Raw genomic sequence first — 16,105 nt, 5'->3', positions numbered from 1 at the left:
ATTTGATAGCTACTTTGTATGTAATGATGATCTCTTTGAGCCAGAAAGTTATGACGAAACATGTTAATTGCAGATTCTATAATAAAACAGAGTTGCACTTACCTGTAACTGTTGTTCATCGATGTCTTCTGTGCAGACACACATTGGGACTACGCTTGCACAGGCTGGCTGTGGGACCTTTTTTTTCTAGCTCGAAAATTCCAAAGGGGGGCATCCCGCCCCTTTTGGAACCAGCACATGTGTGGGATTCCCACCCAATGGGTGCGTTCAGACGTGGCATTTGCAATGGTATAGGTGCCGGTTGCAATCGGTGTACTTACCGGCGTTCACACGTAGAACATCTGCTTTCCGTCCCTAACCGTTGCAAAGCCCTTTAAACCGTTGTACTCTGCCACTAGGTCCCCAAGTGGTGGTATCCTGAGTGCAACGGCTGTGACCGCTCTCCACCGGTGTCTAGCCACTTCCGTTCGGAAGCCCGAGGCTTCCGATTTTCGCCTGCCATTTTTTTTTTTAGGTTGCCGATATGCGCTTGGGCAAAACTTCGCCCCGGCATTTGTTTTTTTAAAAAAGGAAAGGACCTTAGTTTAACTTTCCGGAGGAGTCCGGGACTTCAGGGAGGCCAGTTTGGGCTTTAAACTTTAAAGGTAAGTCCTTACCTTTAAACTTTAAATGTAATATGGGGTGTTTTGAGCATGCGCATAGATCGCCATTCTGTGGATGGCTGCCTATGCGCATGCTCAAATTGAGGTGGTTTTTTTAAAAAACAAAAACGCCGACGCCCACAGCATGTGAACGGGCATACAGCGATGGGCTCCGCTGTGAGGGAAGTAAGCGTGATCACGTTTCAGCCGGCATAAACTGCACCAGTTCCAACCAGTACAGTTTATGCCGGCTGAAACGGCGCGTCTGAACGCACCCAATGTGTCACATGCTCTGTCAGCAGGCACCTCCTTCCCTCAGTTCCTGCCAAGCCGCAGCAAGTCTCCTTCCATGGCACAATAGGCCCTGTGAGAGCTCACAGCAGGGCAGGAGGTAGAGAATGTGTGTCTGCACAGAAGACATCAGTGAACAACTGTCACAACTACTCTCTTTTAGTTGTAGTTGGATATGGTGTCTTTCTAACTTTCTTGTTATTTTTCTCTCTCTGGGTATGTGACACTGTCACCATGAATTTAATTCGTCTTATTAATTAACGTTTCCCACAGTATTGTGCCCAAGCTCTAAGGCCCCTTCATTGGACTATGTGGTCCTGAGAATGTGACTCTTAATATTTTACTAACATATGACTCCAGGTTTTCATAAAACAAAATAAAGCTTTATTTGTACAAGAAGCATATTGGTTTCAGGATGTTTAGCAACTTATTTCTTCTGTAAATAAAACTGTGGATCTTAATAACCTCTGTCTAAGTTGTCACACTCTTTTTACTCTTTCACTTCACAATCACTCCACTTTATCAAAGCCTTTCTCGTCAGAATGTACTTTGTCCAAACTTTGATATATATTGCTTTAAATATTTTAAATCTTTCTCTTTCCTTAAACTCAGGTTTCTGTCAGTTTCTTTCTAGCACACTTTTATAATACTTTGACAATATTATGATTTTACTCTCTCTCGTCACTAAAATGTCCTCTATAAGTATTACTACTTTCTTCTCCAGAATCCTAGTGCTTTTCACAGCGCTTTGCTGGATTCAGAAGACTGAACTTTTCTGTTGACCGTTAAATGCTGACTAACTTCTACTGACTGTTAACAGCTGCTTTCTCTCTCTCTCTCCACTTTTCTTAGCTCTACCCATACACTCTCAGTCACCAACCAATCACCTCACTCACTCCCCTCCCTCTTCTGAAACTTACCAACATTTAAAGAAACACACACATACAACTTTAAATCATTACAACAACAGTTACAGGTAAGTGCAACTGTTTTCACTTCCGTCTTCTCATGCAGCCCCACATTGGGACCATTAGCGAGGTCTCTCACTAGAACAGCACCTGTAGAATAATCTTGCCCACATCTACTTCTTTCCTCACCTGAAGGTCTAAAGTGTAGTGCTTCACAAATGTGTCCTCTGTCAACCGGGCTGCTGCCTTGCAGATATCCTGCAAGGGAACTGGATGAAATGCAGCCGACGACCTGAGCTCAGGTGGAGTGTGCTTTCACATCGAGCAGACATGGCTCTCTGGATGCCATGTATCAGGAATGGATGGCAGCAACTACCCATCTGGACATGGTCTGGGCTGAAGCAGCTTTGCCCTTCTTGGGGCCGCAATAACAAATAAACAGTGCATTGTTTTCATGAAATAGTTTGGTTCTATCTATATAGTAAAGGAGGGCCCTCCTAACGTCAAGGGCCTTTTCTCCTTCCAAGATCTGAGCGGGGGGAAATACTGGTAAGACAATTTCCTGCGCTAGGTGAAATTTGGAGATGACCTTAGGCAGGAAGTCTAGACTTGGTTTAATATGACTCGCTCACTGAATATCTTCAGAAAAGAGTATCAACCCTGAGTGCTGCCAGTTCAGTGACTCTTCTGGCTGAGATAATGGTCACTAAAAATGCTATCTTCCTTGGGAGTAAAGCTAAGGATCAGGAGGCTAGAGGCTCAAAGGGTGGTTTCATCAGTCTGGCTAACACTAAGGGCAATGACCACTGTGGGACAATACAGGGTGTAGAGGGAAAAACACTGGACAGCCCCTTTAAAAAACACTGAGCCAACTTGTGAGCAAAAACAGTACTTCCCTGCACCTCCTCGTGAAAAGCAGCAGTGGCCGCTGGGTGGATCTTCAGTGAAGACACCACTAAACGGGTCTGTGTCAATGACCACAGGTATTCCAAAACTGATGATAGCGGGCAAGTAAAAGGGCATTCACCTCTAGCAGACATCCAGGACTCAAATCAAGTCCACTTCCTGTCATTAAAATATCTGGTTGAAGGTTGTGGCGGAACGGGCCCGCGTCAGCTGGCAGACCTCGCTCTGCCCACCCCTCCTTTGCCTGACCTGGCACTTGAAGGGGCAGTTTTTCACCACTGCCTCTGGGTATTGCTGCCACCACTGTCCCTGTCTTGGGCTCTGGTTAGGCGCGACAGCCTCCTAACCTCCCTCTGCTGTTGCTAGGAACCCACCTCGGGGCTTCCTGGCAATCTTTGGGGCTCCCCTGGAGAGTTGGCAACTGGCCATTTTGCCCTTGTTCTCCTCCTTAGGGAGTCCCCAACCCACTTCTAGCGTGTCCAAGCGGCTGGGGGAACTATGCGGTACAGAGGGACTTCTCAGTGTCAACAATAAAAGGATTTATTTTGAAACCACTCAACTATATACAGGCATATTAACAGTGAACTGAAGAATCAAAATCAAGGTGGATAATAAATCGCTCCATCTCTCCCTTCACTACACATACCCTGTCTAGATGGTCTGCAGGGCAGGCACATGACTTGCTTTCACTGGAGGAAGTTAGATTAACACAACTCCCAACATGGCCTCTGCCTCCTGCAGACTCCAGCCAACAGCCTGACTGGCTCCAATTCTCATAAACTGGCTTCCCACCCAAAAACTCCCCTATATCAAACAGCCCTTCCCGACCAGGAAGTGCCTCTCCCTCCTGCAGCATTCTGGGGCAGATCTCCTCACAGCCTTGATGGACTTCCTGTCCTCTCTAGGGAGCTGCCTTCAGACTACTGGTTGGAGACGGGGGGGGGGGATGAGGAGGAGACTAGGCCAAGGCCTACCTCGGGTTTGATGGTCCCCTCCTATCTGGCCCACACCAATTTAAACATATACATAAAATGGCGTTTCTCCACAAAGGTTTATGGGCTTGAAGCCAGATATCCCATACCCCTTGGGAGAAGAAGCGCTCTACGGCTGGATCCTCCATGCCGTCAAGTGTAACTGTGCTACATCGTGATGCGACAATGGATTACTTTGAATGTGGTCACACACACTAAATAATCCACTTTCCAACTGGATTTTGCCAGTTCACACAGTAAAATCCAGCTAGAAAGTGCACTGAAAGTGGATTATTTAGCGTATGTGACCACAGCCTTCGATTATTTTCCTGTAAACTCTGGGCCTGCCCAAGTCATCCCTTTGCTTGCCTCATACAAATGACATCAATGTTGGCTAATGTTCCCAACCATGATATGATCAGTAAGTTCCTACTTTACTGCCAGTTTGCTAATTTATTCAGCAGCACAATTTCATCCCCCTCCCCATCTTTTCCTGCCTTTGGTTTTAGTAATCCCATTCACTCTGGGCTATATTTACTGTCCCCTTCGCCCAGGGTGATATATAATTTTTGGTAGCTGGAAAATTGTTTTTCTGTACAATTCACTCTTATTTGTGTTTACTGCAATGGACTTTCATTGGTGTATTACTCAAAATGGCGCAGGATAACACATAATCAGTAGCTGTGTTGTAATGGTCTTTTCTTTAAACGAGTGACGTCTTGGGTGATCAATCTCAATTTAACACTAATGCACAATATTGCTGGTGCACTTGCACAAATTAAAAAAGAGGGAAGGTGATCTGATGGCAGTGATGATGACACCACTGATATCTGCTGCCCTTGAATTTTAAAACTGGATTGTGACCCAGTGCAAGCAGAAAAACAACAAATTAATACTATGGGGAAAAAGACAAAGTGCAGAACACTGGATTCCAAGCCAATTCCAAAATGTGGAGATTGACCACACAGAACACCGAGAGTACGTTCATGTCAGAGTCTCTGGTTTGGTATAGCCAAGAATCGTGAACAAGTTTAGCAGACTGCACAAGGCTTACCATGCAGCAAAGTGTTTTCAGTCTCTGTGTGTGTGCTGATAAGAAACAGAGTTACACGGAGCCTCTTTTATATTCGCAAATGAATAAGAGTACCTTTATTTGTAGAACTCCATTATAGAGAGGAAAGAGTAGAGACAGGATACTAGTCTAATTTTATTTTATTTATTTAACATTAATATCACTAACTAGGGTGGATGCAGATGCAGGATGCATGTCCTGCATCCATGATGTCAAGATGGAGAGATCTGGCAAAGTGTGTGCGTGTGACAGGTGTCAGAAGAGAAGGAAGGAGGTCTTTCCCCCTAAGAATAGCAATCTATCTTCAAAGGGATAGTATCAGAGAGAGAAAGAAAGGATGCTCAGTGTCCTGAGCCCATCTATCTCTCTCACTATTGTAGCCCCCTCTGAACAGCATACAGTCCTTATCTTCCAACAGTTCAGTATGTGAAACAGGCCTCAGAAGAGGAGAGAGACAGACAGCAGTTCTTGGTCCGATTAATGGTTGCTTGCAGGAGGATAGCCTTGCTAGTCTGTTGCAGCAAAAATAAACAGCAGTCTTGTGACACCTGCAAAACAAGCAACACTTTATCCCAGGATAAACTTCCATGCAAATGAAAATGCTCTTCGGTTCTCTACATAGGACAAACCCAACACCAAAGGATAAATGGACACAAAGTTAACACCAGGAATCACAAGACTGAGAAACCTGTAAGAGAACACTCCAGCCTTCCAGGACATTCACTGGGTGACCTCAAGGTAGCTGTTTTATTACAAAGGAACTTCAGAAACAGAATGGAAAGGGAAATTCCTGAATTATAAGTTATTGCAACACTTGGAACAAAAACCTCCCCAGGACTCAACAGGGATATTGGTTTCTTATCTCATTACATATGCTAACTCATTCAGTCCTCACATATGTATTCTCATACAGGGGGACTATACATTCTCTGTATTTTAGTGTATTTCTTTTTCAGAATAGTATATTAAAATACTGAACGTAATACAAGGAATGACATACACTGCTCCCACCTCAAGAGAAAGTAAAAATGCTGTTAGGTGATTTCCATGCTCTGGGAGTGAATGGAGAGTCTCAGATTTATTTTGACAAATTTACTGCTTTACAACTGTTGACCGTATAACCTTAGCTTGTTATTTAATTCTGTTTTTGCATTTCTTAAAACATCTATGTTACATGTTACATGTTAATTTGCTGCTCAGCCCTGTCTAGAAGTTTCAACCTTGCCTCCCATTCCATCGTATTTGAAAAAGTGTGCCACTGTCTTAAAGGTGCCACTGGACTCTAAATTTGTTCTACTGCTTCAGACCAACAGGCTAACTACCTGGATCTAAACTTTCATGGGTTACAGTTCCACTTCTTCAAATGCAATGAGTGGATCCTCACAGCATCCAAAGAAATGCACTTTACGCCACAAAAAAATTTATACCGGAATAAAACATTGCTGCTCTTTCAGGTGCCAAAGACTCCTGTTTATTCTATGGTCCAGCATCAATGGGGCCCCCGCCCCCGGTTTCGGAATAGGAAATAGAACGATTATTCAGCATTCTACTCACCGTTGAGAGGAGGGAGGAAACAAGGAGCTCGCAGAACAGCGACGCGGCGTTCCAGGAATCGGAGCAACCGCCAGTCAAGCTGCCGTTCGATCTCATCGACACTCCGTTGCAAACCCCGCCTATCCCCGGTAGTCTTCGCCTGCTGATTGGGCGAGCGGTTCCCCTGGAGCCGAGAGTCCCGCGCTTCGCCATCTTAGCCCGGGAGAAAAGGAGTTGGGAGCGCGGGAATATTCCGGCGTGCGGGTGGTTCACAGGAGCTGTGGCGGGAGTGTGAGAAGAGGACGCGCGGGGCCTCGCGCTCGCTTTCCCTCCACGCCATGAGCTGCCCTGATTCGACGACTGGGCCCGGCCCCAGTTCCAGCCGCCTCTTGCCGCTGCTGGAGACCCTGCAGGACGACGCCGCTTCGCCGGGGTCGTTAACGGACGCGCTGCTGACCCTCACCAAGTGAGTGCCCCGCCTGCGTAGCAGGGAAACAAACACAAACCAGGTTTCAATTTGAGCCAGCGCTTGGGTCCTTTTCCTGTCCCTGTTTTGGGAGCGTGAAGTGATGGGAAAGGAGAAAGTCTCTGACCACGTGCAGAGTGCTCCTGCTTGAGCGGCCCGCTTTCGTGAGTCTGCGGTTGGACTCGGGCCGTTTGCTCTTCCGGTTTGTCTTGAGGGTTGTGGGGCTCCTACTTTGACACACACACCCCTTCAGATTACCAGGAGTTGTGTCTTTTTTTAGTACTTTGCAATTGCGAACAGCAGCAAAAAGCACCCTGATGTGTGGGTGTGTTTGTTTATACACATACTCGTTTTCTTGTAGTTGTGTAGTTTAAGTCAATTCAATATGTAGATTGTCTGTTTATACACGACTTTCATTTGCCAGTGACTTTTTAAAATGACAGCACAATGGTTCTTTTCGGTCTGGTGTGTTGTAAATCACTTTAACTTTCTGCAGCACATGGAAGTAAACCGGTGCATAAATAAATCCTTATTCAACATCTGAAATATGCCCTGTTTGGACTATAAAGAATAGTTTGCCTGTTGAATTTCTGCTGGATCCTTCCCACTCAAAATTTGGGCTATAACCTTGCTCCTCTCTTTAGGAGAAGATCAGGAAGGGCAGGGTGGAGGCTGTTTTCTGTGAAATGTGAATTGGGGAAATTACCTCTATGCAAATAGTCTGAACACTAGAGATTGGGAGAGCTGCAGTATCATTTATTTAAGTTAGATTCAGGTGGGGTAGCCATGTTGGTCTGAATCAGCAATACAAAGTTTGAGTCCAGTTGCACCTTTAAGACCAACTAAGTTTTAATCAAGGTACAAGCTTTTGTGTGTAAGCACAGTTTTTCAGATACAGTGAAACAGAATTTCCCCAACCATTACATATAGGAAAGGTTAGTTGCAAGGAAGGCCTAGATAGAGTCATAAGTCCAACAATACCTTCAAGACCAACAAAGTTCAATTCTGGTTATAAGCAAGAACGGAGAAACTTAGTATGTGCGGATGCACACTCCTTCAGATACATTGAAACAGATTTCCTCAAATATTGCATATAACTGTGGGAGAGGGTTAGTTGCCAGGAAGAGCTAATTAGAGTCAAGATACATAAGTAACTGAGCGATAAATACAGATTGGAATAACATGTTTGGTAAGACCTGTAAATAGCAGCAAATCGGCATACAGATAATAAAGGCGTAAACAACAGATGTGAGAACTAAGTTTGAGTCCAGTGGCACCTTTAAGACCCACAAAGTGTAATTTTCGGGTAGAAGTGAGAACTGAGTGACCTAGCATGTATAGTGAGAGAAAAAACTGATATCTCTATTAAAAAACTGATATCTCTTTTAAGCCCTGGGGGTTTCATTGTCCTGAGTACTGTAATAACTTGTAATTCAGCAGTTTCATGTTCCAATCTATTTCTGAAATTCTGAAAGTGTAATTGAAGTCCCCCATTGAGTGCCCTTGGAGGTTGAAATGTTCCCCTACAGGTTACTCAGTTTCGTGATTCCTGATATCAGATTTGTGTCCATTTATTCTTTGGCCTAGTGTTTGACCTGTTGGTCCTAAGTAGAAAACTGAGGGGAATTGTTGGCATTTAATAGCATATACAGTGCTAGAAGATGAGCAAGTGAATAAGCTTGAGATGGTGTGGTTCATGCTGTTAGGTTCAGTGGTTGTGTTGTCTGGGTTTATGTGACAGCAAATTTGACGTCTGGGTTTATTGTAGGCTCTGGTACCAGTGTCCATGTTCAAACTAGATGTTGTATTACTTTAAGGCAGTGTTATTGACTAAGGTCTGCAAATGTCATAAACTAGATCCTACTATCTAAGTGTACTATGTGTTTATCACTGCTGATTTCACTGAGTGAGTAGAATTGTTAGTTTTAGGATTAGCATATCAATTTCATGGATGTTCTGTTTTCCTCATTTAACTGTTCTATCATGATTGGCTTTTATTTGCCTTTTATGTTTCTAAAGATACATTTGCACCAACATGTTTCCTGAGATGCTCTTTGAAATAGATCCTAGGTGGAATCCCCTCAAGATTTGGTTGATGTCTGAACAGGCATAGATACGTATCCCTCCTCAGTCTGCTCCTAAAGTGGTGTGTATAGATGGATCTGTTAGCAGTAAAGGCTTCTTTACAGCCAGTTTGATGTAGTGGTTAGGAGTGCAGAGTGTAATCTGGGAGAACTGGGTTTGATTCCCCACTCCTACGCATGCAGCTGCTGGTGTGACCTTGGGTCAGTGACAAGTTCTTTCGGAGCTGTTCTCTCCGAAAGTTCTCAAAAGAGCTCTCTCAGCCCCACCTGCCTCACAGGGTGTCTGTTGTGGGGAGGGGGAAAGAAAAGGAGATTGTAAGCTGCTCTGAGACTTCTTCGGGTAGTGAAGGGTGGAGTATAAATCCAACCTCTTCTTCTTCTATTTGCTGTTTGAAACTATCAGAGAAATCCACTGCAGCCACTAAGCAAGTAGATCATTCCCAGCAGACTGAAAAGGGTTCTATTTTTAAGTTCTCATTAACTGCACTCCTGGTGATAGATCATACTTAAAAGCAGGGGTCATTTGGGGGGGGGACGCGGGGGGACGCCATCCCCCCGGGTGAGGTGTGGGAGGGTGAGGCCTGGAGCTCCCTGCTGGTGCCCGCTGGAGGTCGCCGCCGGCTGTGGGGAGGACACACTTCCGGTGATGTCAGGGGGTGTGGCATATGCTAATGAGTTATGCTAATGAGTCCCCCTAGCTCTTTTTCTACGAAATGACCCCTGCTTAAAAGGCATTTACTCCCCAATATAATCCATAGACATTTTGTAATCAACTTTATATTTTCCATATATGAATAGATTTATATTTAAAATAAGTTCTGCTGTATTGTTGCATGTCAATAGGTATGGTGGACAGACTGTGGAAAGGTGAGCCTATTATATTGCAGACACCCCAAAGAAATACACATACACCCCTATTTATACTCCCATAAAGTTCCTGTCATCTACTGTTATGCGTAAAGAATAGGTTTTAACCATGCATAAAAGCTGTTCCTGAGTGCTATAAGAATGAATAGCTGCCTTGAGTGATGGGTATGTTTTGTCTGCTCTTAGCTATATCCCATACTACATGCTGTTTAATACAGCATTCACTATAGAGAACTAAGAAAGCCACACTGCTTCATCTGGTGGAATGCTAGAGTACAATATGATCCTAGGTTTTTGAGAATGTGGCTATAAACTGGGAACTGTTTGTAGTGGGATGGATGTACTACCATACTGAACATCTTCATTATGAATGAACAAGAAGTGGCAACCCGCAATATTCGCAGGGGGGGGAGCTCCACGCAGAGGAGGGAGCTGCCACAGGTGAGCCTTTTCTCCTTCTCCCCCGGGCCCGCCTCCCCCCCCCCCAGTGGCGGCAACAGTGAGAGCTGAGCGGCTCATAGCCGCTGGCCCGCCAAGCCTTCCCCCCCCCAGCGGCGGTGGCAGTGAGGCAGTTCTCAGCATTTCCTGCGTATGCTCTTTTAAACTATAGTTTTTTATAGATTTCAGATTTTCCTGCACATCTGGGGATTGCCCCAAATGTGCAGGAAAATCTCTTTGCCCCCTAGGTGCCCCCGATGTGCACCTTGGCTATTAGATATATAGACAAGTGGATATCCGCAAGAAACGTGCGAGATGGTTATCCTATTCCTCACACCTTTGCTTCCTCCTCTCTCTCTCCTCCATGTATGGTTTGGAGGGTGAAGTCTATGGCATTATACTGATCTGTAGTTCTTCCCCTTCTCAAATCCCAGCCTCCCCAGGCTCCACCCCTCAAATGTCCAGGAATTTCCCAACCTGGAGTTGGCAACACAATTTCCTTCCCACCCAACAGCCAACCTACCTTTATCTGCCTCCCTGTCTTCAGCTTTCCGTCTCCACACCCCTCCCCCACAGCCTCTACCTAGGAAAATTACAGTCTTTCTCCACAGTGGTGTTTGGCTTGAGCCAAATATTAGCAACTGATTGCCATCACACAAAGTCTGTGCAGTACCGGGCAAAGCTACTCCAGTTTAAGCCTGTTCGTTCTAGTAGTTTAGATTGAAGTAATTCTGCATAGGATTGCACTGCTAATGTTTCGTAAAGTAACGCAATATCTTTTCGAGCCTTGTGTGTTTCACTTTCTTAAACGTAATGTTTTAATTTCAAAGGGTTGAAGCCAAAAAAATCGTATTCAGCTATGCTTTAAAACATGCAATTTTATTGCCTGGTTAAGCTTGGTTATTTATGTGAAACTGGCTAACAAATACTGATTTGTGTATTTTCTATTTTAGTCGTCTAACTGGTGAGGAAGGAAAAGAGTTTTCAGCAGAAGTTGGAAAATACTTTCCACAACTCTACAAGATATTTAAGGTGTGCATTTAAACTTCTCCATTTATTTTCTGTGGCCCAGTTTGCTGTACCCGGCCCAGTTCCACAGGCCGTATCAAGGCTACCCCACCCCCTCTGCAATCACTCTTGTTCCCACAACTTTCTTCACTTTTCTGGTAGCTGTTACCTGACTGGTCTCAGTATCTATGGTCTCTCATAGTATTTGTAGTGCCATCTTACACTCGCACTCTACAGTACAATGATTTGCAGAGTTAGTCCAGTCTAAGCCACTAGTTTTAAATGGATTTAGACTGGAGTAACTCTGCATAAGATTGCAATGTTAATAGAATTTTCCTCAATAGCTCATCCGTATCATAAAGCTGCTTCTGAAACTCAGATGGGGGGGGGCGGTGGAAAAACAGCTTTTAATGTTGTGCAGTGGAGCTGTTGCTGGGAAAAGAATTCTAAGGGGCTGTTGTTCACATCTAGTTACAAGCGAAATCATTCATGCAAGACCAAAGGGACTTGAAATTGTGACTGGGTTTTTTGTGCATTAATGCATTTCTTGAGTTCAAAGGTTTCACAGTAGTAAGAATGCTGTTGAGTGTAACATATCTGGATTCTGATGTGCAGTCAGAGGAGTGGTTTATAAAGAAGCTAACTGGGAGCGCAGCATGTAACGAGATATTTAAAAACAAGAATAATATATGACCTGTTTATAACTACCTGTTTTATGCCATCAGTCTGAAGTCCAGAACAACACATATAATTTAACTGGGTAATATGTCACATGAGTTCAAATATGTTTTTCTCCCCCTTTTTTGTAGACACACATACCTACTGAAAACTCAGACTTGAGCAGTGCAGCCTTACAGGCATTGGGATTCTGTGTATTTAATGCAAAGATTGCTTCTCAATTATGTGGTAAAAACCTTTTTATCTCCATTTCAAAAATTGCTTGCATGTATGTAATCCAAATCTGGCTCTAGATTTGAAGACTACTCAGTACTTAGCTTCATTATGAATGGAATAATTAACTCATCCTAATTTATTCTGTTGATTATTGAAAATAAGTGATGGGGTTTTCAGGGAAGTTGTTGTATGCTGTAAGCTGCCCTGAGCCCACATGGGATAGGGCAGGGTATAAATTGAATTATTATCGTCGTCGACGACGATGATGATGATGCAGATCTTTCTCCATATTGTCCAAGCAGCCACTGTTTAGACTTGAAACTTCTTTCTGAGGATCAGGAATCCTCACAAGCAAAATATGCGGGGTGGTGGTGGACACACACCTGATAAAACTACCCTGTTCTCCCTCTCCTGCTTGTGGCTTGCATCAGCAAAGGGAGGCAATGATATCAGATCCCACTGACCTTATTGCTGTAGGTACCCCATCCTGTGAACTTTTTCTTTGAAGAATCCTGTTGGATCCAATTCGTGGTTTTGCACCAAAATGCTGTTCATATCACGGCGTGCATTTCTCTATTCATTCTGGCCCGGTGAGCCTGAATCGTCAGAGTAATCAGTAGTGCTGCTGTACCCTGGATGCAAGTCTCGAGCTGAGAAAATACCTGTAATTTGCTTATCAGTTCAGTGGTTCTGAAAGCTCTCTCTTGGGTCAACAGGCATGTAAAACTTGAGTGAAGCAAGAATGACTTTGAAGGGCTATTCGGAGCTAAGAGGCTGATAGTCATGAGCAGATGGGCAAAGAAGGAGAGGGACTGTGTTTCCTCTTGGTCATTCTAAGCAGTTTTTTCCCCCTTTGTGTTCTTGAATAGGGTAGGCAAACTCTGTGATAAGTCTTCAGAGTAATAGAAAATCAGTTTTGTTCACTTACAGAAACAGAAATACAGGAATTGCTTTCAATAGTGAGCAGTGTTGCTGTAAAGGCATCTGACAAGAACATTCGCACTAGAGCACTTTGGGTAATCTCTAAGCAGTCCTTTCCTCCAGATGTTGTTGGAGAAATGGTGAGTGTCTTTTGTTCATTTCCTCGAAACCGAATTTTTAAAAAATTCTGGTTTACCTACATCTCGCTTGTTTTTCAGGTGCCCAGTATTATTACAATGCTAGAAACAATACTTAATAAAGGAGACTTACTTTCGATGGTGGTTGAATATGAAGCCCTGAATGTTATCATACGGTATGTATGGGGAAGAAATCTGTCAAAATGGTTTTAAAAAACCCCCGGGTTTCCTGGAATACTACTAAACCAGTGGTTTAACAATCTCTGTGTTATATATGCACATCTAAATTATTTCTTTTTTATTTCTATCATAAAGAAAAACACAAGTGGTGAAAAATACATAGTTCCCAGTTTTAAATATGCATACCTCAGGAATAACACGGACATTTCATGTTATCTATTTGCAAACCAAATATAATTGTTGCAGACATTTTCAGAAAATGAAAGTGCCAGGTTTCTATTATTGCACTGTTAACAGCCTGTAAATTCCTTCACACTTTCCCCTCAGCTAATTCCATATAGATACCTAACTTCCATGTACAGCAGAGATCTAAGGGATGTACCTCTTTTGTTTTGATAAACCACTCTTGTTTCTTTGGAAGAATTTTCTTGCTTCCATAACTTTGCAAAAAACAATCTACCCACTGTTAGTAAGTTTAAAATAATCCAGTAAACTTTGCTTCTGGTGACAAAGAAGAGGGAGTCCCTTTTGACCACCACAGATGTTTTGGGAGGATCATATGAGCTGCATGGATAGAAGCTGTGTGGGTCAGGGCATTGTGTAAAATTGGACAAAGATGATACTTGGATCCAACCCATAATCTGTAAGCATTCACAAATGTTTCTGACAGTCTTTTTCAGCAGCTAACATGGTTATGTTCTTAGTATTGGCCCTTGTATTTTTGAACTTAGGCTCATAGAACAGGCTCCGTCCTGCATGGAGGAACAAGCTGTCAGATGGGCCAAGCTCATCGTTCCTTTGGTTGTCCATTCGGCACATAAAGTACAGTTAAGAGGCGCTACTGCATTGGAGATGGGAATGCCACTTTTACTTCAGAAACAGCAGGAAGTAGCAGCAGTCACTGAAGAACTCATGACTACTGTAAGTTTTTTAAAAAACAACATTCTTATTTAGAACTTTATAGAAGTATTTGGGGATGTAAAATTTCTCTCATGTGCTGAAACATCCACTATCTGATGCTCTAATATTAAGCTGACATGTGAATTGTAATTTTTAATTAATAAAACATTGACTGTAACAACCATCTGTTGAATACTTGGTTATCTGCTTATGACTGTCTTACAGTATGACTTTCAGAATGAAATATTGCTAAGAATTGAGATATGACATTAACTTTTTATTCTTAAGCATTCTTAGGTGATGGGGGTGGGTGGGATTGGTTTGGATCAACCTGGCCACAGGAGCATGTATGTTCAGTTCTGTAGCCACTGTGCAAGTTTTTTTAAGGTCTAATTTAAAATTAACTTTCCAAAATAATCCAAGTTGTTTGACTATAGGACATATTTATTGATTTTGTTTTTCCGTATATATTTTCTTTGCAGAAAGTAATTCCAGAACTTCAGAAACTATTTTCATCAAAAAATGATACATATGTTTTGAAACTGTGGCCTCTGTTTGTTAAGCTGCTTGGGAAAGTAAGTTGGACAAGGATTCATTTTTAACGAATGTAAGTTTTGATTGAATGGATGTCTTAATCATGAAGTGACTTACTTTTCCAGACCCTGCATCGAAGTGGAAGCTTTATCAACTCGCTGCTGCAGTTAGAAGAACTTGGATTTCGAAGTGGGTCACTAGTGGTAAAGAAAATAGCTTTCATTGCATGGAAGAGTCTGATAGATAACTTTGCTCTAAATCCGGGTGAGTTAACATAATAAGCAATTTTTGGCCTATTTCGCATTAAGCTGAAAATGATGTGTTGCGTTTTTCATGTATACATTTGGAAGCAAGTCACCTTGCTCTTAGAAATCAGTTCTAATTTAGCATGCTGTGGATCACAGCTAAAATCTAGTAGAGTTTTATGTGCACAAGTCAAACATACAGACTTTTTTTAAAAAGTAGTGTTTAGGATGCATTTGTGAGTTCTGTCCGAAGTGGCAAATAACCTTTCTCTGTATATGAGGGTGTCTTTCAGCTCTGTGCTGGGGAGCAGAGATTTAAACAAGTTGAGAAGCATTCTTGAAAGTTTAATATGTATCCTGATCATTAAAACGATTTGCCACATTTACATGCACTTAGGTGTTGCCATTTGAAATCAAAACAGGAATAGGTTGCTCAAAGGGCCTGGGTTATATAGATTTTTTTCTCTTTGAGTATTTCACATATACAACAGCAGTATTAACTGCTTACAATACAATTTCAGAAATGTTTGTTTTAGGATGCTGTTCTCTGGACTCTTCCTACAAGTGATTGTTTGCAGTTATTTGCAAAATGAGCTGATAAATGCATTTTTAATTGATGAAGAATGGGAATTTTGTAAATGGTATAATTTCCACATTGTTGTGGTTGGATTTTTTAGGCATTTGGGGGAAAGGACAGGTTTCTAAATTTCCGATTTGCATCTCTAATCTAAACTTCTGTAGGTAAATCACTGAAGCTTTGGAAAGTTCTAATTTGACTGTTTGCTGCTTTGTGTCTGAGGCGTGCCAGCTCATATAGGTCAGAAGGGACGAGCTGAGTTTTGGCTTCACTCTAGAGAGCAGAGAAATTATGTTTTAATATTTTTGTTTCCCAAGAAATCTTATGCAGTGCAAAGAGGCTGAAATTGCTAATGCAGCCGTTGAGCTCCATCCATGTGAGGACTGAAGCTCTGGCACTGACCAAGCTGGAGGTCTGGTGGTATCTGCTGATGAGGCTGGGGCCTCAACTCCCAGCCCACTTTGAACAGGTAGCCAATTCTCACATATCACCATCCCTGGAGCTTACTATGAATCCCTTTCCTCATCACTTG

General features: G+C 42.9%; 1 protein-coding gene across 1 annotated transcript in view; it reads left to right on the top strand.

Annotated features, from left to right (window-relative positions):
- The first annotated feature begins 6,558 nt into the window (after nt 1–6,558).
- RIF1 (replication timing regulatory factor 1) overlaps nt 6,559–16,105 on the top strand; it is a 47,645-nt gene continuing 38,098 nt past the window's right edge. The window contains exons 1-9 of the mRNA XM_015410228.1: nt 6,559–6,788; nt 11,131–11,209; nt 11,995–12,091; nt 13,010–13,140; nt 13,219–13,313; nt 14,049–14,238; nt 14,700–14,792; nt 14,877–15,015; nt 15,891–16,042. Of these exons, the coding sequence (XP_015265714.1) occupies nt 6,661–6,788; nt 11,131–11,209; nt 11,995–12,091; nt 13,010–13,140; nt 13,219–13,313; nt 14,049–14,238; nt 14,700–14,792; nt 14,877–15,015; nt 15,891–16,042 (1,104 nt within the window). The 5' untranslated portion in view covers nt 6,559–6,660. The remainder of the gene's footprint in view (nt 6,789–11,130; nt 11,210–11,994; nt 12,092–13,009; nt 13,141–13,218; nt 13,314–14,048; nt 14,239–14,699; nt 14,793–14,876; nt 15,016–15,890; nt 16,043–16,105) is intronic.

Source organism: Gekko japonicus, unplaced genomic scaffold (assembly GCF_001447785.1).
Source record: "Gekko japonicus isolate JY-2015 unplaced genomic scaffold, Gekko_japonicus_V1.1 scaffold1167, whole genome shotgun sequence".
Classification (NCBI taxonomy): Eukaryota; Metazoa; Chordata; class Lepidosauria; order Squamata; family Gekkonidae; genus Gekko; species Gekko japonicus.
Note: the sequence above shows the minus strand (reverse complement) of the source record. Positions and strands in the feature narration are given on the sequence as shown.